The following is a 20500-nucleotide window of genomic DNA, read 5'->3' as shown; positions in this document are numbered from 1 at the left end:
CCGCAGGTGCCCCTGATGAGGCCCTGGTTGGGATCTGGCTGTGATAACCCAGACACAAGGCTGCCACTCGGGATATTGGGTATGTGGGAAGGATGAAGAAAAAACATGGATCAACAGTGTAATGCAACACAGCTTTTATTGCGGTTCAAGGGGAGGAGGGAGTTGGGAGAAGAGCAGGGCCCTGGCCAAGGGCAGCCTACATCTCCTGGCAGCAGGCAGAGTGAGTGTGAGCATCAGCCGTGCCGCAGGAGCAGGCACCCAGCATGGGGCTGTGTCGTCAGTTGGCAGCAAGTCCTGAAGTGAAGCTCAAGGGTGACAGGAGGAAGGCAGAGTGTGGCCATGAGCAGGCACGAGGCATCCAAGCTCTGGAGCCCAGCAATGCCAAAGAGATGTCCTTCTGTGGGGCGTCGTGTCCGGGAAGATCACCTTAGTATGTGGGTGGAGCAGGCGTGGAGTTTAGCCGGGTGAGCAGTTGCTGTTGAGGTATCTGTGTCTTCGGGCCCAGCCGCCAGATCCACAAACCCCACAGCCTCCATAGCCACCCCAGCCCGCATAGCCCCCATGGTTTCCATAACTACCATTGCCTCCAAAAATTGAAGACATTGTATGTTTTTTGTTTGAGAAAAGGATCATGAAGGAACAAATTTATTAACTATTTTTTTTTCTGCCTTTAAATGCTGTTCCTTAGTATGGGGCTAAGTTTTAACAGTTTGTAGCTGTTGTGTCTACAGCACAAGGGTGTCTATCACAAGGTCTTGAAACTCTCACAAACCCTGTGCACTATCCCACATGCCATCTGATATTTAACGGTGGATCTTGAACTTCATTATCAACATATACCTGGCCAACATGGAAAATCAGAAGAGCAAACTCAAACAAACCAACCCAAAACCAAGTTTTCGGTGCAATGCGGATTCTTTAATGTAGATGGAAAATGCAACAGGCAGCAACAGCGGGAAACAAAACGACACAGAAACAATGGTTTGGAAACACAAAAATCGTAAGGCTGCAGCAAGGCACAACCCTGGGCTCCACTCTAGAGATTTTCCCTTCTGGTTGCAGGTCGGGAGTCTCAGAGCCGGGCAGAGCTGGGGAGACCCTCACCCAAGGAGGAGTACAGCTTTGTTCTATTGCGGGTAGACAGGAGCTTTTGGAGGCAGTGCTGGAAACCCTAAAGCAGCCACGTGAAGATCTGCAAGGTTACTCTGTGCAAATAAGCAAGGACTGTAAAGTTCAAGTAGCTGCTTTGCCACAGCCTAAAGAGTGGCTGAAAGCTTTACCCTGCATCTGGTGGTAGAAGACAAGACGGCTACTTGCGGAGACCGAGGGCAGAGGCAGCACTGCACTCCATGGATGTTTGGGGTTTAGCAGACCCCACAGTTGCCTCGGCCCCAGCCACCGTACCCATAACAGCCATAACCCCCGTGGCCTCCGTAGCCACCCCAGCCCCCACGGCCTCCATAGCCACCCCAGCCTCCATAGCCTCCAAAGCCTCCACGGCCTCCAAAACTGCCGCCAAAGCCCGACCCAATGACGGGGGCTCCTGCTGAGCCAACGGTGCTGTGCTGCGGGAAGGAGCTGAGGATGGGCCCGGGGAAGGTGACCACCGAGGCCGGGGGCTGGATCACCACCGTGGAGTCGGGGCACTGCCGCACGCAGGGCTCGTTGCAGGTGTCAGCCAGAGGGGCCGGAGCGGCCACCCCACAGGACGTGTTGCACAGGCTGGAGCACGACATCTTTCAGGCAGGCAAGGAGTCCTGGAAAAGGCACCAGGGATTAAGCCAGGGTGTGTGTGGGGAAGGGGCTGTATCAAGGCGGTCAGGGAGAGATCCCCAAGAGGCTTCCGAGAGCTGGACTTACCCGATTGATCAGGAGAGTCAAGCAAGGGAAGATGGATAGAGGGCTGCAGAGCCCTCAGCTCTTTTATACCTGTCCCACAGTGCCTGGGGCATCGGCCAAGGGGGAGGTGCAGAAACCCCAGGAAATCATGGAAGGACGCGGACAAGCTTCATGACACAGATTGTGATGCGGGATAATTACATACCTACTCATTGGGTACATTGGCTTGCAAACGCATCCTCGATAGAAAAGGGGTGAGGGAGGGTCAGACCATGACACGGCATTACATGAAAGAGAAGGCAGTGCTGTAATTGACCTGTTTTCACCAATAAACCCCAGTCTGTCCTTAATCCCTCACTTTCCTGCCATGGAGGAATCCTGGGCATCTTGCAGAAGATTGCTGTGCCCACCCACGCCGCACTCAGCAGCAGCCCATCCACGTGCCCAGGACCAGCAGTGCCCAGCATGCCTGTGCCTGTGGGGAGTGTGGCCACGTGCGGCCTGGTTCCCTGTGGGTGCTTGGGCAGCATCTCCCGGCACAGTCCTCAGTGCCCAGCTGAGTCACGCAGCCCCTGCAAAGAGGGCTTGGGGAGGATCGTGCTCAAAGTCATGTGGCCAAGGAAGCTGAGAGTGTCCTGGTACCCTTCCTGCACTTCAGCAGTCCCTGAACGTCACCCCTCAGACATGACCATGGCACCTGATCTCACTGCTCCCCGCCCATGTATGCACTGAGCCCCTGCTCGTATGGCTCTTCACCTCACAATACAAAAGCTGCCCCTGCTCTTTGCTTGGCAGTTAATTGGCACAACCCCAATACACCCTGTCAAGTACGGGCATGGAGGTGGCCAAGGCTTAGAGATGCTCTTGACCTCTTGCACCGAAATGCCTCCAGCCCTCACAGGCACAGGGAGACGGTGAGCATTTGGGAGTCACCCTGAGTGCGTCGAATGGCTTCTCCCTTTGCCCAACACCGCGGTGCCTCTGTTTACCAGCTTGTAAAAGAGAGGTAATGACAGGCGTGATGGCTGCAGAGTGCAAAGCGCTTCTGAAAGATGCTCAGGATATTGGCACGTGAGCAAACAGGGGGGATTAGGGAGAGATTGGGTATTACTGGCACAGCCTGGTCAGCTGTATCAGCAGAACTCTGTCTTTCATGTAATGGTATGTCATAGGCCATGCCTCCCAGCACCTCTATCCTCTCCATGGTGCATTTGCATGTCAATGGCCCCAGTGAAGAAGCATATAAATTTTTTACATCATAAATTGTGTCATGAAGCTTGTCCACTTGCTTTTCCTGAGGTTTTTTGCACCGCCCCCTTGGCTGATGCCCCAGGCACTGTGGGACAGGTATAAAAGAGCTGAGGGCTCTGCAGCTCTCTATCCATCTTCCCCCGCTTGACTCTCCTGATCAACCGGGTAAGTCCAGCTCTCGGAAGCCTCTTGGGGATCTCTCCCTGACCGCCTTGATACAGCCCCTTCCCCACACACACCCTGGCCTAATCCCTGGTGCCTTTTCCAGGACTCCTTGCCTGCCTGAAAGATGTCGTGCTCCAGCCTGTGCAACACGTCCTGTGGGGCGGCCGCCCCGGCCCCTCTGGCTGACACCTGCAACGAGCCCTGCGTGCGGCAGTGCCCCGACTCCACGGTGGTGATCCAGCCCCCGGCCTCGGTGGTCACCTTCCCCGGGCCCATCCTCAGCTCCTTCCCGCAGCACAGCACCGTTGGCTCGGCAGGAGCCCCCGTCATTGGGTCGGGCTTTGGTGGCAGTTTTGGCGGCCGTGGTGGCTCTGGAGGCTATGGGGGCTATGGAGGCTATGGGGGCTGGGGTGGCTATGGAGGTTATGGGGGTTTTGGTGGCTTTGGAGGTTGTGGATCTGGCGGCTGGGCCCGAGGCCACAGATACCTCAACGGCAACTGCTCACCCTGCTAAACTCCACGCCTGCTCCACCCACATACCAAGGTGATCTTCCCGGACACGAAGCCCCACAGAAGGACATCTCTTTGGCATTGCTGGGCTCCAGAGCTTGGATGCCTCGTGCCTGCTCTTGGTCACACTCTGCCTTCCTCCTGTCACCCTTGAGCTTCACTTCAGGACTTGCTGCCAACTGACGACGCAGCCCCATGCTGGGTGCCTGCTCCTGCGGCACGGCTGATGCTCACACTCACTCTGCCTGCTGCCAGGAGATGTGGGCTGCCCTTGGCCAGGGCCCTGCTCTTCTCCCATCTCCCTCCTCCCCTTGAACTGCAATAAAAGCTGTGTTGCATTACAGTGTTGATCCATGTTTTTTCTTCATCCTTCCCACATACCCAATATCCCGAGTGGCAGCCTTGTGTCTGGGTTATCACAGCCAGATCCATCCCAGGGCCCCATCAGGGGCACCTGCGGGAGCTGCCTGGCTTCCTCCTGCTCGCCCTTGGCAGCACGTCCCTCCACCACACAGTTACTTGCACTTGGGGCCGTTCTCACCTCCTTCAGCAACAGCTTCTTGCTTTTTGCCCTCCCCGTCTTCTCCCCACTTTGGCCTCCTGCCCTCTGAACACAAGAAGAACTGTTGGGCCTCACAGGGAGTTTTCCTCCCACTCTGGCCATTCTGCATGGGCTGCCTCTTCCCCAGGGCTGTGAGGATTGGAGTGATAATGGAGCCACCACAATGGCAAAGGCCCAGGTCAGAGGTCCATGGGAGGCAATGGGTCGAGAAAGGAGACGGTGAACACCCCCCTAACACCTCCCCAGATGCCTGATTCCATATCCTCCACAATCCTGCACCCCCAAACCACCTCCTTGTTCTGAAATTCCCCTGTCTTCCACTGCACTTGGGGAAGATTTGGTCCTATGGTGCCCCCACTGCTGTTGCAGAAGCTCATCCCAGCATTCCTTTTGCCAGCCTTCCACTGCCTGAGGACACAGCTCTGCCCAGGAATGACAGGGGAGATCCCCACAGCCTGGTGCTGTGGATCAGATTTTGCTGGAACTTTGATGCCTTTCCTTGCTCTCCAGCACACAAAGTAGACCATACTGGCGCTCCCCTCAAAAGCACTCAGCCATAGCAGCCATGACGGGGACATCAGTAGCCTCTTCTACCACTGTGCCCTCAGCAGACACACTAGTTCCACATGAGCCAGGAATTGGAGAATGGCCAAGAGTCAGTTCAGGGGGCCCTGGTCAAACACGAGGATGGGCAGAGACTGAAACATCCTCGAGGAGAAGAATAGACTTGCAAGCTTCTGTTCAGGCAGTCGAAAACAAGAAGTCCTGCTCTTGCCATGTTGCTGCCTTTTTTTTACCTTGCACTGTGTTCACAGTTGTGGGTGAGACATCCTTTCTTCAGCTCCCCAACAGTGACCAGCGTGCTGCCACCCTGCCCTTCCTGATGGCTCTGCCCGGAGCTGTCTCTGTACAAAACCACCTTGTCATGCTGGGATCACAAGATCAGAAGATATTGGGAAAGGGAGGGAGCTCAGGAGGGGAAACACGCCAACCTCCTGCTCAAAGAGCATTGTGCTTCGCGTGACTGAGTAACCGTGGCCATTTCATGGCTCTAAAGGAAACCTTGGAAGACCTGACTGTGTCTATCTCACCCTTTTGCAGTGGCCCCCACCTGCAGCTGGGCACAGGGGCATGGCCAGCAGCCCTGTACATGCAGTGGTCATCTCTCCATTTCCTGGGAGATCCAAATGTTACTGTTAACAAGCCATTGAAAGGAGGTAGTCGCTGGCATGCGGTGTTTGAAGAGGATTTGGAAGAGCTTCTGCTAGACACCAATGGCACTTTCACCGATTTGGCAGGGTCTTTGGGAACACGTTGTGTTCATTCCTAGTGGGAGACCAGAGGAAGCTCAGTGGCACATGCTCTTGCAGGTCCCAGCTGGGATTGCCATTGTCCCTTGCAACACATTGAGCAAACTGCTCAAATGCTCCAAGGGCATGACCGTAGGAGACACAAGCAGCCCAGACCGACACATCCTGAGGTTTGGGGGAAGTAGGAAAGAATCAGGACGCCTGAGGAAAAACGATGGTTCGACACTGTGATGTAATGCACAGCTTTTATTGCAGTCTTAGAGGGTGGAGGGAGCTGGGAGAAGAACAGGGCCCTGGCCAGGGCCTTCCCCTGCTTCCTGGCAGTGAGGAGGGTACAACGAGCATCAGCTGTGCTGCAGGAGCAGGCACCCAGTGCAGGTCTCTGTCACTGAGGAGCAATGAGTCTTGAAGGGATGGTAAAGCGGGACAGGAGGAAAGAAGAATTGGGCCCCAACCATGTACGAGGCATCCAAGCTCTGGAGCGCAGCAATGCTGAAGGGATGTCCTTCTATAAGCATTGTTTTGGGATGTGCCAAGTCCTTTTCCTGAGGTCTACTTCATCTCTCCTTGGAACCAGTGAGGAGCTTAGCAGGAACCGCAGTTGCCACTGAGGTACCTGCTGCCTCGGCCCCATCCTCCATATCCACAACCCCCATAGCCTCCGTAGCCCCCATAACCCCCATAGCCTCCATAGCCCCCATAACCCCCATAGCCTCCATAGCCCCCATAGCCTCCATAACCACCCCAGCCCCCATAGCCTCCATAGCCACCCCAGCCACCACGGCCGCCAAAACTGCCACCAAAGCCCGACCCAATGACGGGGGCTCCTGCCGAGCCAACAACACTCTGCTGAGGGAAGGAGCTGAGGATGGGCCCGGGGAAGGTGACCACCGAGGCCGGGGGCTGGATCACCACCGTGGAGTCGGGGCACTGCCGCACGCAGGGCTCGTTGCAGGTGTCAGCCAGAGGGGCCGGGGCGGCCGCCCCACAGGACGTATTGCACAGACTGGTGCACGACATCTTTTGGTTTGGTAAGGCTGCAAGACAAGACAGAGCTACAGCTCAGAGCAAGGCCTGACCCCAAATCCCTCCTGGCTCTCTTGCACTTCAGATCTGTGTCCCGAGACATGCTCAGGACCATCTCAGGCAGTCAGAGCAAAAATCTTTCCAAGTGTCGAAATGCTGATTTGGACTCCTTCTTCCCTTCATGCTCCTGGTTCTCATTCACCCACGGGAGTGAGGAAAAACTCCCTCATCCATGGCAGGTGGAAAACCACCGTTGTCCCAAAAAACTTCAATCCCTTGGCATACTCATGGCATCGTACCTACAAGTTTAAATTTCCATCCTTTCCATGACTCTCAAAAAGCACTGTCACATCCTAACTCTGCACTATAAAACCGTGGTGGAGCAGACAGCAAGAGAGGTCATAAGAAAGCCACTGGTGAGGAAGGAAAGAGCAAGGTAAGGTTTGGACTTACCACAGTGATCAGGAGAGTCAAGCGGAGGAAGATGGACAGAGGGCTGCAAAGCCCTCAGCTCTTTTATACATTTCCCAGGCTGCCCGGGGCACCAACCAAAGTGGCAGTTGCAAACATCCCAGGTAATTTTGAATTCAAGCTGACAAGATGCATGTCACTGATAGGGATGGGAGACAATTATATGCCTCCTCAATGGGGACGTTGGTGTACAAACGCGCCCTGAAAAAGAAAGAGCTGTAGGGAGGGATTGTCTGTGACACGTCAGTACATGAAAGACCAGGCGACGTTGTAGCTGAACTCGCAGCACCAATAAACCCCAATCTGTCCCTAATCCCTCGCTTTGCTTACGTGGAGGAATCCTGGGCATCTTGCAGAAGATTGCTGTGCCCAACCACGCCGCACTCAGCAGCAGCCCAGCCACGTGCCCAGGGCCAGCAGTGCCCAACACGCCTGTGCCTGTGGGGAGCGTGGCCACGTGCGGCCTGGTTCCCTGTGGGTGCTTGGGCAGCATCTCCCGGCACAGTCCTCAGTGCCCAGCTGAGTCACGCAGCCCCTGCAAAGAGGGCTTGGGGAGGATCGTGCTCACAGACATGAGGCTGCGGGGACCTGGCAGTGACCGGGTCCAGTTGCTGCCCTTCTGCTTCTCCATATACGTCCCCCATCTCAGAGATCTCCCCTGCTCTATCTCACTGTTGTGCCCATCACGTCTCTACCAGCTCCCTGGGCATTTCTGGTTTTGCCATGCCTGGGACCCGTCTCCTCTACTCTTTGCATGGGCGTCATGGGAAACCTGAACCTAAAAGTTTGAATGTCCTCCAGACCCTTAGAGGTGGGCAACGAATAGAGATATCTGTAGACCCCAGGCCCATGATATGCACAGCTGTTGCTGGCATTTGGAGGTGGTGTGTGTTTGGAAGTCACCCTGAGCGTGTGGAATGGCTTCTCCCTTTGCCAACATCCCAGGGCATTTGTTTACCAGCCTGTAAAAGAGAGGGAATGACAGGCGCGATGGCTGCACCCAGGATTGAAAAGCAATTCTGCAAGATGTCCAGGATTCTTCTACAAAGACAAACTGTGGGAGATTAGGGAGAGATTGGGGTTTATTGGTGCCACGAGATCACCTATAGGGGTTCCTGATCTTTCATGTAATAGCATGTTATGATCTCTACTCCCATCACCACTATACTCTCCTAGATGAATTTCTAGGAGAATGTATCAAATGAGTAGGTATGTAATTGTCTCACATCACAATCTGTGTCATAAAGTTTGTTCGCGTACTTTCATAATTTCCTGGGGTTTCTGCACCTCCCCCTTGGCCGATGCCCCAGGCACTGTGGGACAGGTATAAAAGAACTGAGGGCTCTGCAGCCCTCTATCCATCTTCCTCTGCTTGACTCTCCTGATCAACCGGGTAAGTCCAACTCTCGGAATCCTCTTGGGGATCTCTCCCTGACCGCCTTGATACAGCCCCTTCCCCACACACACCCTGGCCTAATCCCTGGTGCCTTTTCCAGGACTCCTTGCCTGCCTGAAAGATGTCGTGCACCAGCCTGTGCAACACGTCCTGTGGGGCGGCTGCCCCGGCCCCTCTGGCTGACACCTGCAACGAGCCCTGCGTGCGGCAGTGCCCCGACTCCACGGTGGTGATCCAGCCCCCGGCCTCGGTGGTCACCTTCCCCGGGCCCATCCTCAGCTCCTTCCCGCAGCACAGCACCGTTGGCTCAGCAGGAGCCCCCGTCATAGGGTCGGGCTTTGGCGGCAGTTTTGGAGGCCGTGGTGGCTGGGGTGGTTATGGTGGCTATGGAGGCTATGGGGGCTATGGAGGCTATGGGGGCTGGGGTGGCTATGGAGGGTATGGAGGCTGGGGTGGCTATGGAGGCTGTGGGGGCTGGGGAGGCTACGGAGGTTATGGAGGCTGGGGTGGCTATGGGGGCTGTGGATACGGTGGCTGGGCCCGAGGCCACAGATACCTCAACGGCAACTGCTCACCCTGCTAAACTCCTCACCTGCTCCCGCCACACACCGAGGTGATCTTCCCGGACATGACGCCCCACAGAAGGACATCTCTTTGGCATTGCTGGGCTCCAGAGCTTGGGTGCCTCGTGCCTGCTCGTGGACACACTTGCCTTCCTCCTGTCACCCTTGAGCTTCACTTCAGGACTTGCTGCCAACAGACGATGCAGCCCCATGCTGGGTGCCTGCTCCTGCGGCACGGCTGATGCTCACACTCACTCTGCCTGCTGCCAGGAGATGTAGGCTGCCCTTGGCCAGGGCCCTGCTCTTCTCCCAACTCCTTCCTCCCCTTGAACCGCAATAAAAGCTGTGTTGCATCGCAATGTTGTCTCATGTTTTTTCTTCATCCTTCATGGAATCATAGTAGCATAGAATTACAGAATGGTTTAAGTTGGAAGGGACCTTAAGATCCCATGGTCATGGACACCTTCCACTTGACCATGTTGCTCAAATCCCCGTCCCATTTGATCTTAATCCCTTCCTTGGAGGGGTAAGACACAGCTTCTCTGGGCAACCTGGTCCAGTGTCTCACCACCCTCACAGAAAAAAATTTCTTCCCGATATCTAATCTAAATCCAAACTCTTTCACTTTAAATCCATTAACCCTCGTTCTATCCCCACACCCCCTGAGAAAGAGTAGCTTCCCCACCTTTTCTGTAGCCCCTCTATGTACTGGAAGGTTGCTATAAGGTCTTCCCAGAACCTTCTGTTCTCCTGGCCGAATAACCACAACTCTTTCAGCCTGGCCTCACTGGGGAGATGCTGTATCACCCTGATCATCTTTGTGACCTCCTCTGGCCCCACTCAAGCAGGTCCACGTCCTTCTGATGTTGAGGAACCAGACCTGGACACAGTACTGCAGGGAGTTCTCCCCGGAGCGGAGTAGAGGGGAAGAATCCCCTCCATCAACCCGCTGCCCACATTTCTCTTGATGCAGCCCAGGGCATGGCTGACTTTCTGGGTCGTGAGCTCACATTGCTGGCTCAGAGGCAGTTTTCCATCCACTGATACCTGCGAGTCCATCTCTGCAGCGCTGCTCTCAACCCACTCATTGCCCAGCTTGGAATTGTGCATGGGATTGCCTCAACCCATGTGCAAGACCTTACACTTGGCCTTGTTGAACACTAGATGTTTGCCCAGGCCCACCTCTCCAGCCTGGACAGGTCCCTCTGGATGGCATCCCTGCCCACCAGCGTGTCACCGCACCACACAGGTTGGTGTCATCGGTTAACTTGCCGAGGGTGCACTCCATCCCACTGACCATGTCGCCCACAAAGACATTAAGCAGCACCAGTCCCAACACCGACCCCCGAGGAATGCCACTCGTCACTGCTCTCCACTCAGACATCGAGCCGCTGACCGGAACTCTTGGAGTGTGACCCTCCAGCCAATTGCTTATCCAGTGAGTGGTTCATCCCTCAAATCCATATCTGCCCAATGTAGAGACAAGAATGTCCTGTGGCACGGTATCAAATGCTTCGCACACATCCAGGTAGATGACATCAGTTGCTTTTCCCTTATCCGCTACCTCTGTAACCCTGTCATAGAAGGCCACTAAGTTTGTCTGGTACAACTTGCCCTTAGTGAAGCCATGCTGACAGTCACCAATCACCTCCTCATTTTCCATGCGTCCTAGCACAGTTTCTAGGAGGATCCACTCCATCATCTTGCCGGCTATAGAGGTGAGACTGACTGGCCTGTCTTCCTGGGTCTTCTTTTTTTCCCTTTGTAAAAATGGGGGTTATTTTTCCCCTTTTCGTGTCAGTCTGTCAGGACCTTCACCGGGCTGCCACGACTTCCCTAATATGATGGATTGTGGCCTAGCCACTTTCTCTGCCAGTTCCCTCAGTTTTCCACAGATGCATCTTATCAGGTGCCATCGAGTTGTGCACCTTCAGGTTCCTTAGATGGTCTCAGACCTGCTCTTCATCCCCACAGCCTGCGCTTCCTAAAGAGCCTGTGCCGTTCCATTGCAACACTCCAGTCATAAGAGTCATCCCACCATGTCTCTGTGATGCCAATAAGATTGTCGCCCTGCAGATGTACGCACGTCTCTAGCTCCTCTTGTTTATTCCCCATCCTATATGCATTTGCAAAGAGGTATTTAAGCTGGACCCCCGAGGAAGCTGCCTTACTGACTGGAATTCCTTTGTGCTGCTCTTCAGGTGCTCTCCTGCTGACCCGTGACCCATTTCCAGGCTCTGGGCATCTATTGCTGGCACCAGCATCAAACTGGTAGGACAGTGCACGCAGTGTGGCCAGGAACAAAGGCAACACTGAGGACCTCATCGGTGGCACGGGGGTGGCCCTAGTGCTGGGGCACTGCAGGATGGTGTAGGAGATGACTTGTAACTCCTGGAAACAAGGACTGAGAGAAGCCACCTAAGGGAAGCATAAACAATAGCGAGAGATGAGACTTGGCAAAGATAAAGGACGTGAGGGGGAGCGGGGAGAGGAGGCCCTCCGAGGCGAGGAATGTCTCAGACACTCACAAGTAACAAAACTACACAGCACAGCACCGTGCGCTTGGCAGGAGCCCCTGGCATTGCGTGGGAATATGGTGGCAATTTGGAGACCAAGGCGGTTTTGGAGGTTATAGCTATGGTGGCTGGGGTCCTCTGGATGCAGTGGTCCCTGAGGTGGCCATGGAGGCCATGGTGGTTGTGGATATGGTGGTTGTGGCCGAGGCAAAAGGTACCTCATAGGCAACTGTAGTTCCTGCTAAGCCCCTCACTTGGTCCAGTCACGGATGAAGAATGGCTCTGGAAAAGGCCATGGATGAACCATCACTCTTCCAAACCTTTTTCAAAATTAACATGCCAGGTCTTTGCTTAACAAGCTTAACAAGCAATTTCTTTGGCTTGTTAACAGTCACATTTGGAGCTCTGTGGAAAGGGAGAGATGACCCCTTCATGTACAGGGCTGCTGGCCATGCCCCTGTGCCCAGCTGGAGGTGGGGGCCACTGCAAAAGGGTGAGATAGACACAGTCAGGTCTTCCAAGGTTTCCTTTCAGAGCCATGAAATGGCCACGGTTACTCAGTCACATGAAGCACAATGCTCTTTTAGCAGGAGGTTGGAGTGCTTACCCTCCTGAGCTCCCTCCCTTCCCGTGTATTTTCTGATCTTGTGATCCCAGCATGACAAGTTGGTCTTGCACAGAGACAGCTCTGGGCAGAGCCATCAGGAACAGTAATGTGGGAGCACACTGGTCACGGCTGGAGAGCTGAAGAAAAGATGTCTTCTCACGTCTTTAAGGATGCTTGTCTCTATCTATCCTTATCTGTGGCCAGGTGTCCCTCAACAAATTTACATCCTCAGTAACTTCCAAGGGGAAATCGATCTGTGTCATGCAGTGACATGCTGGAGGGAAGGGACGCCATCCAGAGGGACTTGGACAGGCTCAAGAGGTGAGCCTGTGTAAATCTCATGAAATTTAACACGACCAAGTGTCAGGTGCTCCCCATGGATGGGAACACTCCCAACCTCTGATCCAGGCTGGCTGAGGAGTTGATGGAGAACAGATCTGAGGAGAAGGACTTGTGGGTATTAGTGGATGAAAAACTTGACAATGAGCAAGCAATGTGTGCTCGCAGCTCAGAAAGACAACTGCAGCCTGGGATGCATCAAAGACGTGGGGCCAGCAGGTCAAGGGAAGGGATTCTCCTCCTCTGCTCCACGGCAGGGAGACCGTCCTGCAGTGCTGGGTACAGCTCTGGGGCCCCCAACATCAGAAGGACACAGACCTGCTCAAACAGGGCCAGAGGAGGCAAAGATGCTCGGGGGGCTGGAAAAAGTCCCCTATGGGTCAGGCTAAGACAGTTGGGAGTGTTCAGCCAGGAGAACAGAAGGCTCCAGGGAGACCTTCCAGTAATTAAATCCGATAAAGGAAAGGTGGGGAGTGACCCTTTATCAGGGGGTGTGGGTATAGGATGAGGGGCACCTGTTTTAAACTGAAAGAGAGTAGATTTGGATTAGATATAAGGAAAAAATTATTTTCTGTGAGGGTGGTGAGGAACTGGAACAGATTGCCCAGAGAAGCTGTGAATGCAGGCTTCCTGGAAGTGTTCAACACCAGGTTGAAACAAACCTTAAGTAGCCTGGCCTAGTGGATGGTATGCCCGCTAACACCAAGAAGGTTGGAATCATAAGAACATTAAGGAACCTTCCAAACCAAAACATTATGTGACTCGAAGTTTCTATGATATTATGATTCTATGCTGGATGTAGAAAAACCATAGGTCAACATTGTAATGCAACACAGCTTTTATTGCGATTCAAGGGGAGGAAGGAGTTGGGAGAAGAGCAGGGCCCTGGCCAAGGGCAGCCCACATCTCCTGGCAGCAGGCAGAGTGAGTGTGAGCATCAGCCGTGCCGCAGGAGCAGGCACCCAGCATGGGGCTGCATCGTCAGTTGGCAGCAAGTCCTGAAGTGAAGCTCAAGGGTGACAGGAGGAAGGCAGAGTGTGTCCACGAGCAGGCACGAGGCATCCAAGCTCTGGAGCCCAGCAATGCCAAAGAGATGTCCTTCTGTGGGGCGTCGTGTCCGGGAAGATCACCTTGATGTGTGGCCGGAGTAGGCGTGGAGTTTAGCAGGGTGAGCAGTTGCCATTGATGTATCTGTGGCCTCGGGCCCAGCCACCGTATCCACAACCCCCATAGCCACCCCAGTTCCCATACCCTCCATAGCCACCCCAGCCTCCATAGCCACCCCAGCCACCATAGCCTCCATAGCCCCCATAGCCTCCATAGCCTCCATAGCCACCCCAGCCACCACGGCCTCCAAAACTGCCGCCAAAGCCCGACCCTATGACGGGGGCTCCTGCTGAGCCAACGGTGCTGTGCTGCGGGAAGGAGCTGAGGATGGGCCCGGGGAAGGTGACCACCGAGGCCGGGGGCTGGATCACCACCGTGGAGTCGGGGCACTGCCGCACGCAGGGCTCGTTGCAGGTGTCAGCCAGAGGGGCCGGGGCAGCCGCCCCACAGGACGTGTTGCACAGGCTGGTGCACGACATCTTTCAGGCAGGCAAGGAGTCCTGGAAAAGGCACCAGGGATTAGGCCAGGGTGTGTGCGGGGAAGGGGCTGTATCGAGGGGGTCAGGGAGAGATCCCCAAGAGGCTTCTGAGAGCTGGACTTACCCGGTTGATCAGGAGAGTCAAGCAGGGGAAGATGGATAGAGAGCTGCAGAGCCCTCAGCTCTTTTATACCTGTCCCACAGTGCCTGGGACATCGGCCAAGTGGGCGGTGCAGAAACCCCAGGAAAGTATGAAAGGACACCGACAAACTTTATGACACAGATTGTGATGTGAGACAATTACATACCTACTCATTTGATACATGGGTGAGGAAACACATCTTAGAGAAGGCACGAGTGATGGGAGGGACAGAACATGTCATGCCATTATGTGGAAGATCAGGCACTGCTATAGCTGACCTCACAGCATCAATAAACCCCAATCTCTCCCTGATCTCCCACAGTTTGTCTTTGTAGAAGAATCCTGGACATCTTGCAGAATTGCTTTTCAATCCTGGGTGCAGCCATCGCGCCTGTCATTCCCTCTCTTTTACAGGCTGGTAAACAAATGCCCTGGGATGTTGGCAAAGGGAGAAGCCATTCCACACGCTCAGGGTGACTTCCAAACACACACCACCTCCAAATGCCAGCAACAGCTGTGCATATCATGGGCCTGGGGTCCACAGATATCTCTATTCGTTGCCCACCTCTAAGGGTCTGGAAGACATTCAGACTTTTAGGTTCAGGTTTCCCATGACGCCCATGTAAAGAGTAGAGGAGACAGGTCCCAGGCATGGCAAAACCAGAAATGCCCAGGGAGCTGGTAGAGACGTGATGGGCACAACAGTGAGATAGAGCAGGGGAGTTCTCTGAGATGGGGGACGTATATGGAGAAGCAGAGGGGCAGCAACTGGACCCGGTCACTGCCAGGTCCCCGCAGCCTCATGTCTGTGAGCACGATCCTCCCCAAGCCCTCTTTGCAGGGGCTGCGTGACTCAGCTGGGCACTGAGGACTGTGCCGGGAGATGCTGCCCAAGCACCCACAGGGAACCAGGCCGCACGTGGCCACGCTCCCCACAGGCACAGGCGTGTTGGGCACTGCTGGCCCTGGGCACGTGGCTGGGCTGCTGCTGAGTGCGGCGTGGTTGGGCACAGCAATCTTCTGCAAGATGCCCAGGATTCCTCCACGTAAGCAAAGCGAGGGATTAGGGACAGATTGGGGTTTATTGGTGCTGCGAGTTCAGCTACAACGTCGCCTGGTCTTTCATGTACTGACGTGTCACAGACAATCCCTCCCTACAGCTCTTTCTTTTTCAGGGCGCGTTTGTGCACCAACGTCCCCATGGAGGATGCATATAATTGTCTCCCATCTCTATCAGTGACATGCATCTTGTCAGCTTGAATTCATAATTACCTGGGATGTTTGCAACTGCCACTTTGGTTGGTGCCCCGGGCAGCCTGGGAAAAGTATAAAAGAGCTGAGGGCTTTGCAGCCCTCTATCCATCTTCCTCCGCTTGACTCTCCTGATCACTGTGGTAAGTCCAAACCTTACCTTGCTCTTTCCTTCCTCACCAGTGGCTTTCTTATGACCTCTCTTGCTGTCTGCTCCACCACGGTTTTATAGTGCAGAGTTAGGATGTGACAGTGCTTTTTGAGAGTCATGGAAAGGATGGAAATTTAAACTTGTAGGTACGATGCCATGAGTATGCCAAGGGATTGAAGTTTTTTGGGACAACGGTGGTTTTCCACCTGCCATGGATGAGGGAGTTTTTCCTCACTCCCGTGGGTGAATGAGAACCAGGAGCATGAGGGGAAGAAGGAGTCCACCCAGTATTTCAACACTTGGAAAGTTTTTTTGCTCTGACTGCCTCAGATGTTCCCAAGCATGTCTCAGAACACAGATCTGAAGTGCAAGAGAGCCAGGAGGGATTTGGGGTCAGGCCTTGCACTGAGCTGTAGCTCTGTCTTGTCTTGCAGCCTTACCAAACCAAAAGATGTCGTGCACCAGCCTGTGCAACACGTCCTGTGGGGTGGCTGCCCCAGCCCCTCTGGCTGACACCTGCAACGAGCCCTGCGTGCGGCAGTGCCCCGACTCCACGGTGGTGATCCAGCCCCCGGCCTCGGTGGTCACCTTCCCCGGGCCCATCCTCAGCTCCTTCCCACAGCAGAGTGTTGTTGGCTCGGCGGGAGCCCCCGTCATTGCGTCGGGATTTGGTGGCAGTTTTGGCGGCCGTGGTGGCTGGGGTGGCTATGGAGGCTATGGGGGCTATGGAGGCTATGGAGGCTATGGTGGCTGGGGAGGCTACGGAGGTTACTGGGCCAACGGAGGCTATGGGGGTTGTGGATACGGAGGATGGCGCCGAGGGAGCAGGTACCTCAGTGGCAACTGCGGTTCCTGCTAAGCTCCAAATTTGGTCTGAGTGCAGAAGAGGGAGGTCTCAGTAAAAGGCCCTATCACATCCTGACATAACGATCCGTGAAAGGACATCCCTTCAGCATTGCTGCGCTCCAGAGCTTGGATGTCTCGTTCATGGTTGGGGCCCAATTCTGCTTTCCTCCTGTCCCGCTTTACCATCCCTTCAAGACTCATTGCCCCTCAGTGACAGAGACCTGCACTGGGTGCCTGCTCCTGCAGCACAGCTGATGCTCGTTGTACCCTCCTCACTGCCAGGAAGCAGGGGAAGGCCCTGGCCAGGGCCCTGTTCTTCTCCCAGCTCCCTCCACCCTCTAAGACTGCAATAAAAGCTGTGCATTACATCACAGTGTCGAACCATGGTTTTTCCTCAGCCTTCCTGATTCTTTCCCACTTCCCCCAAACCTCAGGATGTGTCGGTCTGGGCTGCTTGTGTCTCCTACGGTCATGCCCTTGGAGCATTTGAGCAGTTTGCTCAATGTGTTGCAAGGGACAATGGCAATCCCAGCTGGGACCTGCAAGAGCATGTGCCACTGAGCTTCCTCTGGTCTCCCACTAGGAATGAACACAATGTGTTCCCAAAGACCCTGCCAAATAGGTGAAAGTGCCATTGGTGTCTAGCAGAAGCTCTTCCAAATCCTCTGCAAAAACCACATGCCAGCGACTACCTCCTTTCAATGGCTTGTTAACAGTAACATTTGGGTCTCCCAGGAAATGGAGAGATGACCACTGCATGTACAGGGCTGCTGGCCATGCCCCTGTGCCCAGCTGCAGGTGGGGGCCACTGCAAAAGGGTGAGATAGACACAGTCAGGTCTTCCAAGGTTTCCTTTCAGAGCCATGAAATGGCCACGGTTACTCAGTCACACGAAGCACAATGCTCTTTGAGCAGTAGGTTGGCGTGCTTACCCTCCTGAGCTCCCTCCCTTTTCCAATATCTTCTGCTCTTGTGATCCCAGCATGACAAGGTGGTTTTGTACAGAGACAGCTCCGGGCAGAGCCATCAGGAAGGGCAGGGTGGCAGCACGCTGGTCACTGTTGGGGAGCTGAAGAAAGGATGTCTCACCCGCAACTGTGAACACAGTGTATGGGAAAAAAGGCAGCAACATTGCAAGAGCAGGACTTCTTGTTTTCGACTGCCTGAACAGAAGCTTGCAAGCCTATTCTTCCACTCGAGGATGTTTCAGTCTCTGCCCATCCTCGTGTATGACCAGGGCCCCCTGAACTGACTCTTGGCCATTCTCCAATTCCTGGCTCATGTGGAACTAGTGTGTCTGCTGAGGGCACAGTGGTAGAAGAGGCTACTGATGTCCCCGTCATGGCTGCTATGGCTGGGTGCTTTTGCGGGGAGCGCCAGTATGGTCTACTTTGTGTGCTGGAGAGCAAGGAAAGGCATCAAAGTTCCAGCAAAATCTGATCCACAGCACCAGGCTGTGGGGATCTCCCCTGTCATTCCTGCGCAGAGCTGTGTCCTCAGGTAGTAGATGGCTGGAAAAAGGAACGCTGGGATGAGCTTCTGCAACAGCAGTGGGGGCACCATGGGACCAAATCTTCCCCAAGTGCAGTGGAAGACAGGGGAATTTCAGAACAAGGAGGTGGTTTGGGGGTGCAGGATTGTGGAGGATATGGAATCAGGCATCTGGGGAGGTGTTAGGGGGGTGTTCACCGTCTCCTTTCTCGACCCACTGCCTCCCAAGGAGCTCTGACCTGGGCCTTTGCCATTGTGGTGGCTCCATTATCACTCCAATCCCCACAGCCCTGGGGAAGAGGCAGCCCATGCAGAATGGCCAGAGTGGGAGGAAAACTCCCTGTGAGGCCCAACAGTTCTTCTTGTGTTCAGAGGGCAGGAGGCCAAAGTGGGGAGAAGACGGGGAGGGCAAAAAGCAAGAAGCTGTTGCTGAAGGAGGTGAGAACGGCCCCAAGTGCAGGTAACTGTGTGGTGGAGGGACGTGCTGCCAAGGGCGAGCAGGAGGAAGCCAGGCAGCTCCCGCAGGTGCCCCTGATGAGGCCCTGGGTGGGATCTGGCTGTGATAACCCAGACACAAGGCTGCCACTCGGGATACTGGGTATGTGGGAAGGATGAAGAAAAAACATGGATCAACAGTGTAATGCAACACAGCTTTTATTGCAGTTCAAGGGGAAGAGGGAGTTGGGAGAAGAGCAGGGCCCTGGCCAAGGGCAGCCCACATCTCCTGGCAGCAGGCAGAGTGAGTGTGAGCATCAGCCATGTCGCAGGAGCAGGCACCCAGCATGGGGCTGCGTCGTCAGTTGGCAGCAAGTCCTGAAGTGAAGCTCAAGGGTGACAGGAGGAAGGCAGAGTGTGTCCACGAGCAGGCACGAGGCATCCAAGCTCTGGAGTCCAGCAATGCCAAAGAGATGTCCTTCTGTGGGGCGTCGTGTCCGGGAAGATCACCTTGGTATGTGGGTGGAGCAGGCGTGGAATTTAGCAGGGTGAGCAGTTGCCGTTGAGGTATCTGTGGCCTCGGGCCCAGCCGCCAGATCCACAACCTCCAAAGCCACCAAAGCCCCCATAACTTCCATAGCCACCCCAGCCTCCAGAGCCCCCATAGCCTCCAGAGCCACCACGGCCGCCAAAACTGCCACCAAAGCCCGATGCGATGACGGGGGCTCCTGCCGAGCCAACGCTGCTGTGCTGCGGGAAGGAGCTGAGGATGGGCCCGGGGAAGGTGACCACTGAGGCCGGGGGCTGGATCACCACCGTGGAGTCGGGGCACTGCCGCACGCAGGGCTCGTTGCAGGTGTCAGCCAGAGGGGCCGGAGCGGCCACCCCACAGGACGTGTTGCACAGGCTGGAGCACGACATCTTTCAGGCAGGCAAGGAGTCCTGGAAAAGGCACCAGGGATTAGGCCAGGGTGTGTGTGGGGAAGGGGCTGTATCGAGGGGGTCAGGGAGAGATCCCCAAGAGGCTTCTGAGAGCTGGACTTACCCGGTTGATCAGGAGAGTCAAGCAGGGGAAGATGGATAGAGAGCTGCAGAGCCCTCAGCTCTTTTATACCTGTCCCACAGTGCCTGGGGCATCATCCAAGGGGGCGGTGCAAAAAACCTCAGGAAAAGCAAGTGGACAAGCTTCATGACACAATTTATGATGTAAAAAATTTAGATGCTTCTTCACTGGGGCCATTGACATGCAAACGCACCATGGAGAGGATAGAGGTGCTGGGAGGCATGGCCTATGACATACCATTACATGAAAGACAGAGTTCTGCTGATCAGCTGACCAGGCTGTGCCAGTAATACCCAATCTCTCCCTAATCCCCCCTGTTTGTTCACGTGCCAATATCCTGAGCATCTTTCAGAAGCGCTTTGCACTCTGCAGCCATCACGCCTGTCATTACCTCTCTTTTACAAGCTGGTAAACAGAGGCACCGCGGTGTTGGGCAAAGGGAGAAGCCATTCGACGCACTCAGGGTGACTCCCAAATGCTCACCGTCTCCCTGTGCCTGTGAGGGCTGGAGGCATTTCGGTGCAAGAGGTCAAGAGCATCTCTAAGCCTTGGCCACCTCCATGCCCGTACTTGACAGGGTGTATTGGGGTTGTGCGGATTAACTGCCATGTAAGGAGCAGGGGCAGCCTTTGCATTGTGGGGTGAAGAGCCATACGAGCAGGGGATCAGTGCATACATGGGCGGGGAGCAGTGAGATCAGGTGCCATGGTCATGTCTGAGGGGTGACGTTCAGGGACTGCTGAAGTGCAGGAAGGGTACCAGGACACTCTCAGCTTCCTTGGCCACATGTCTGTGAGCATGATCCTCCCCAAGCCCTCTTTGCAGGGGCTGCGTGACTCAGCTGGGCACTGAGGACTGTGCCAGGAGATACTGCCCAAGCACTCACAGGGAACCAGGCCGCACGTGGCCACACTCCCCACAGGCACAGGCATGCTGGGCACTGCTGGTCCTGGGCACGTGGATGGGCTGCTGCTGAGTGC

At 55.0% G+C, this 20500-nt stretch overlaps 7 protein-coding genes across 7 annotated transcripts; 3 read left to right on the top strand and 4 right to left on the bottom strand.

Annotated features, from left to right (window-relative positions):
- Nucleotides 1-456: 456 nt before the first annotated feature.
- LOC122152523 (claw keratin-like) lies at nucleotides 457-1736 on the bottom strand. Its single transcript, XM_042784905.1, has 2 exons — nucleotides 1414-1736; nucleotides 457-550 (listed from the first exon to the last, which is right to left on the bottom strand). The coding sequence occupies exons 1-2, from the start codon at nucleotides 1734-1736 to the stop codon at nucleotides 457-459; spliced, it is 417 nt and encodes a 138-aa protein (XP_042640839.1).
- A 1643-nt stretch (nucleotides 1737-3379) lies between these two features.
- Nucleotides 3380-3769, top strand: LOC122152581 (claw keratin-like). Its single transcript, XM_042785245.1, has one exon. The coding sequence runs from the start codon at nucleotides 3380-3382 to the stop codon at nucleotides 3767-3769; it is 390 nt and encodes a 129-aa protein (XP_042641179.1).
- A 2453-nt stretch (nucleotides 3770-6222) lies between these two features.
- Nucleotides 6223-6657, bottom strand: LOC122152571 (claw keratin-like). The gene has a single exon (XM_042785222.1). It carries the CDS (start codon nucleotides 6655-6657, stop codon nucleotides 6223-6225), a length of 435 nt encoding a protein of 144 aa, XP_042641156.1.
- Nucleotides 6658-8510: 1853 nt separating this feature from the next.
- Nucleotides 8511-9113, top strand: LOC122152528 (claw keratin-like). The gene is made up of 2 exons (XM_042784911.1): nucleotides 8511-8527; nucleotides 8631-9113. The coding sequence occupies exon 2, from the start codon at nucleotides 8652-8654 to the stop codon at nucleotides 9111-9113; it is 462 nt and encodes a 153-aa protein (XP_042640845.1). The 5' UTR covers nucleotides 8511-8527; nucleotides 8631-8651.
- Nucleotides 9114-13395: 4282 nt separating this feature from the next.
- Nucleotides 13396-14282, bottom strand: LOC122152529 (claw keratin-like). Its single transcript, XM_042784912.1, has 2 exons — nucleotides 14266-14282; nucleotides 13396-14162 (listed from the first exon to the last, which is right to left on the bottom strand). The coding sequence occupies exon 2, from the start codon at nucleotides 14139-14141 to the stop codon at nucleotides 13716-13718; it is 426 nt and encodes a 141-aa protein (XP_042640846.1). The 5' UTR covers nucleotides 14142-14162; nucleotides 14266-14282; the 3' UTR covers nucleotides 13396-13715.
- A 1854-nt stretch (nucleotides 14283-16136) lies between these two features.
- On the top strand, nucleotides 16137-16544 carry LOC122152530 (claw keratin-like). The gene has a single exon (XM_042784913.1). The coding sequence runs from the start codon at nucleotides 16137-16139 to the stop codon at nucleotides 16542-16544; it is 408 nt and encodes a 135-aa protein (XP_042640847.1).
- Nucleotides 16545-18997: 2453 nt separating this feature from the next.
- Nucleotides 18998-19378, bottom strand: LOC122152531 (claw keratin-like). The gene has a single exon (XM_042784914.1). The coding sequence runs from the start codon at nucleotides 19376-19378 to the stop codon at nucleotides 18998-19000; it is 381 nt and encodes a 126-aa protein (XP_042640848.1).
- Between the last annotated feature and the right edge of the window lie 1122 nt (nucleotides 19379-20500).

Source organism: Tyto alba, unplaced genomic scaffold, assembly GCF_018691265.1.
Source record: "Tyto alba isolate M040663 unplaced genomic scaffold, T.alba_DEE_v4.0 Super-Scaffold_8, whole genome shotgun sequence".
Lineage (NCBI taxonomy): Eukaryota > Metazoa > Chordata > Aves > Strigiformes > Tytonidae > Tyto > Tyto alba.
Note: the sequence above shows the minus strand (reverse complement) of the source record. Positions and strands in the feature narration are given on the sequence as shown.

Coding starts and splice junctions, on each gene's coding strand:
- LOC122152581 (XM_042785245.1), top strand. CDS start 3,380: ATGTCGTGCTCCAGCCTGTGCAACACGTCCTGTGGGGCGGCCGCCCCG.
- LOC122152571 (XM_042785222.1), bottom strand. CDS start 6,657: ATGTCGTGCACCAGTCTGTGCAATACGTCCTGTGGGGCGGCCGCCCCG.
- LOC122152530 (XM_042784913.1), top strand. CDS start 16,137: ATGTCGTGCACCAGCCTGTGCAACACGTCCTGTGGGGTGGCTGCCCCA.
- LOC122152531 (XM_042784914.1), bottom strand. CDS start 19,378: ATGTCGTGCTCCAGCCTGTGCAACACGTCCTGTGGGGTGGCCGCTCCG.
- LOC122152529 (XM_042784912.1), bottom strand. CDS start 14,141: ATGTCGTGCACCAGCCTGTGCAACACGTCCTGTGGGGCGGCTGCCCCG.
- LOC122152528 (XM_042784911.1), top strand. CDS start 8,652: ATGTCGTGCACCAGCCTGTGCAACACGTCCTGTGGGGCGGCTGCCCCG.
- LOC122152523 (XM_042784905.1), bottom strand. CDS start 1,736: ATGTCGTGCTCCAGCCTGTGCAACACGTCCTGTGGGGTGGCCGCTCCG. Junction 551..1,413: donor GGAGGCCACGGGGGTTATGG/CTGTTATGGGTA, acceptor TGGGGGCTATGC/GGGCTGGGGTGGCTATGGAG.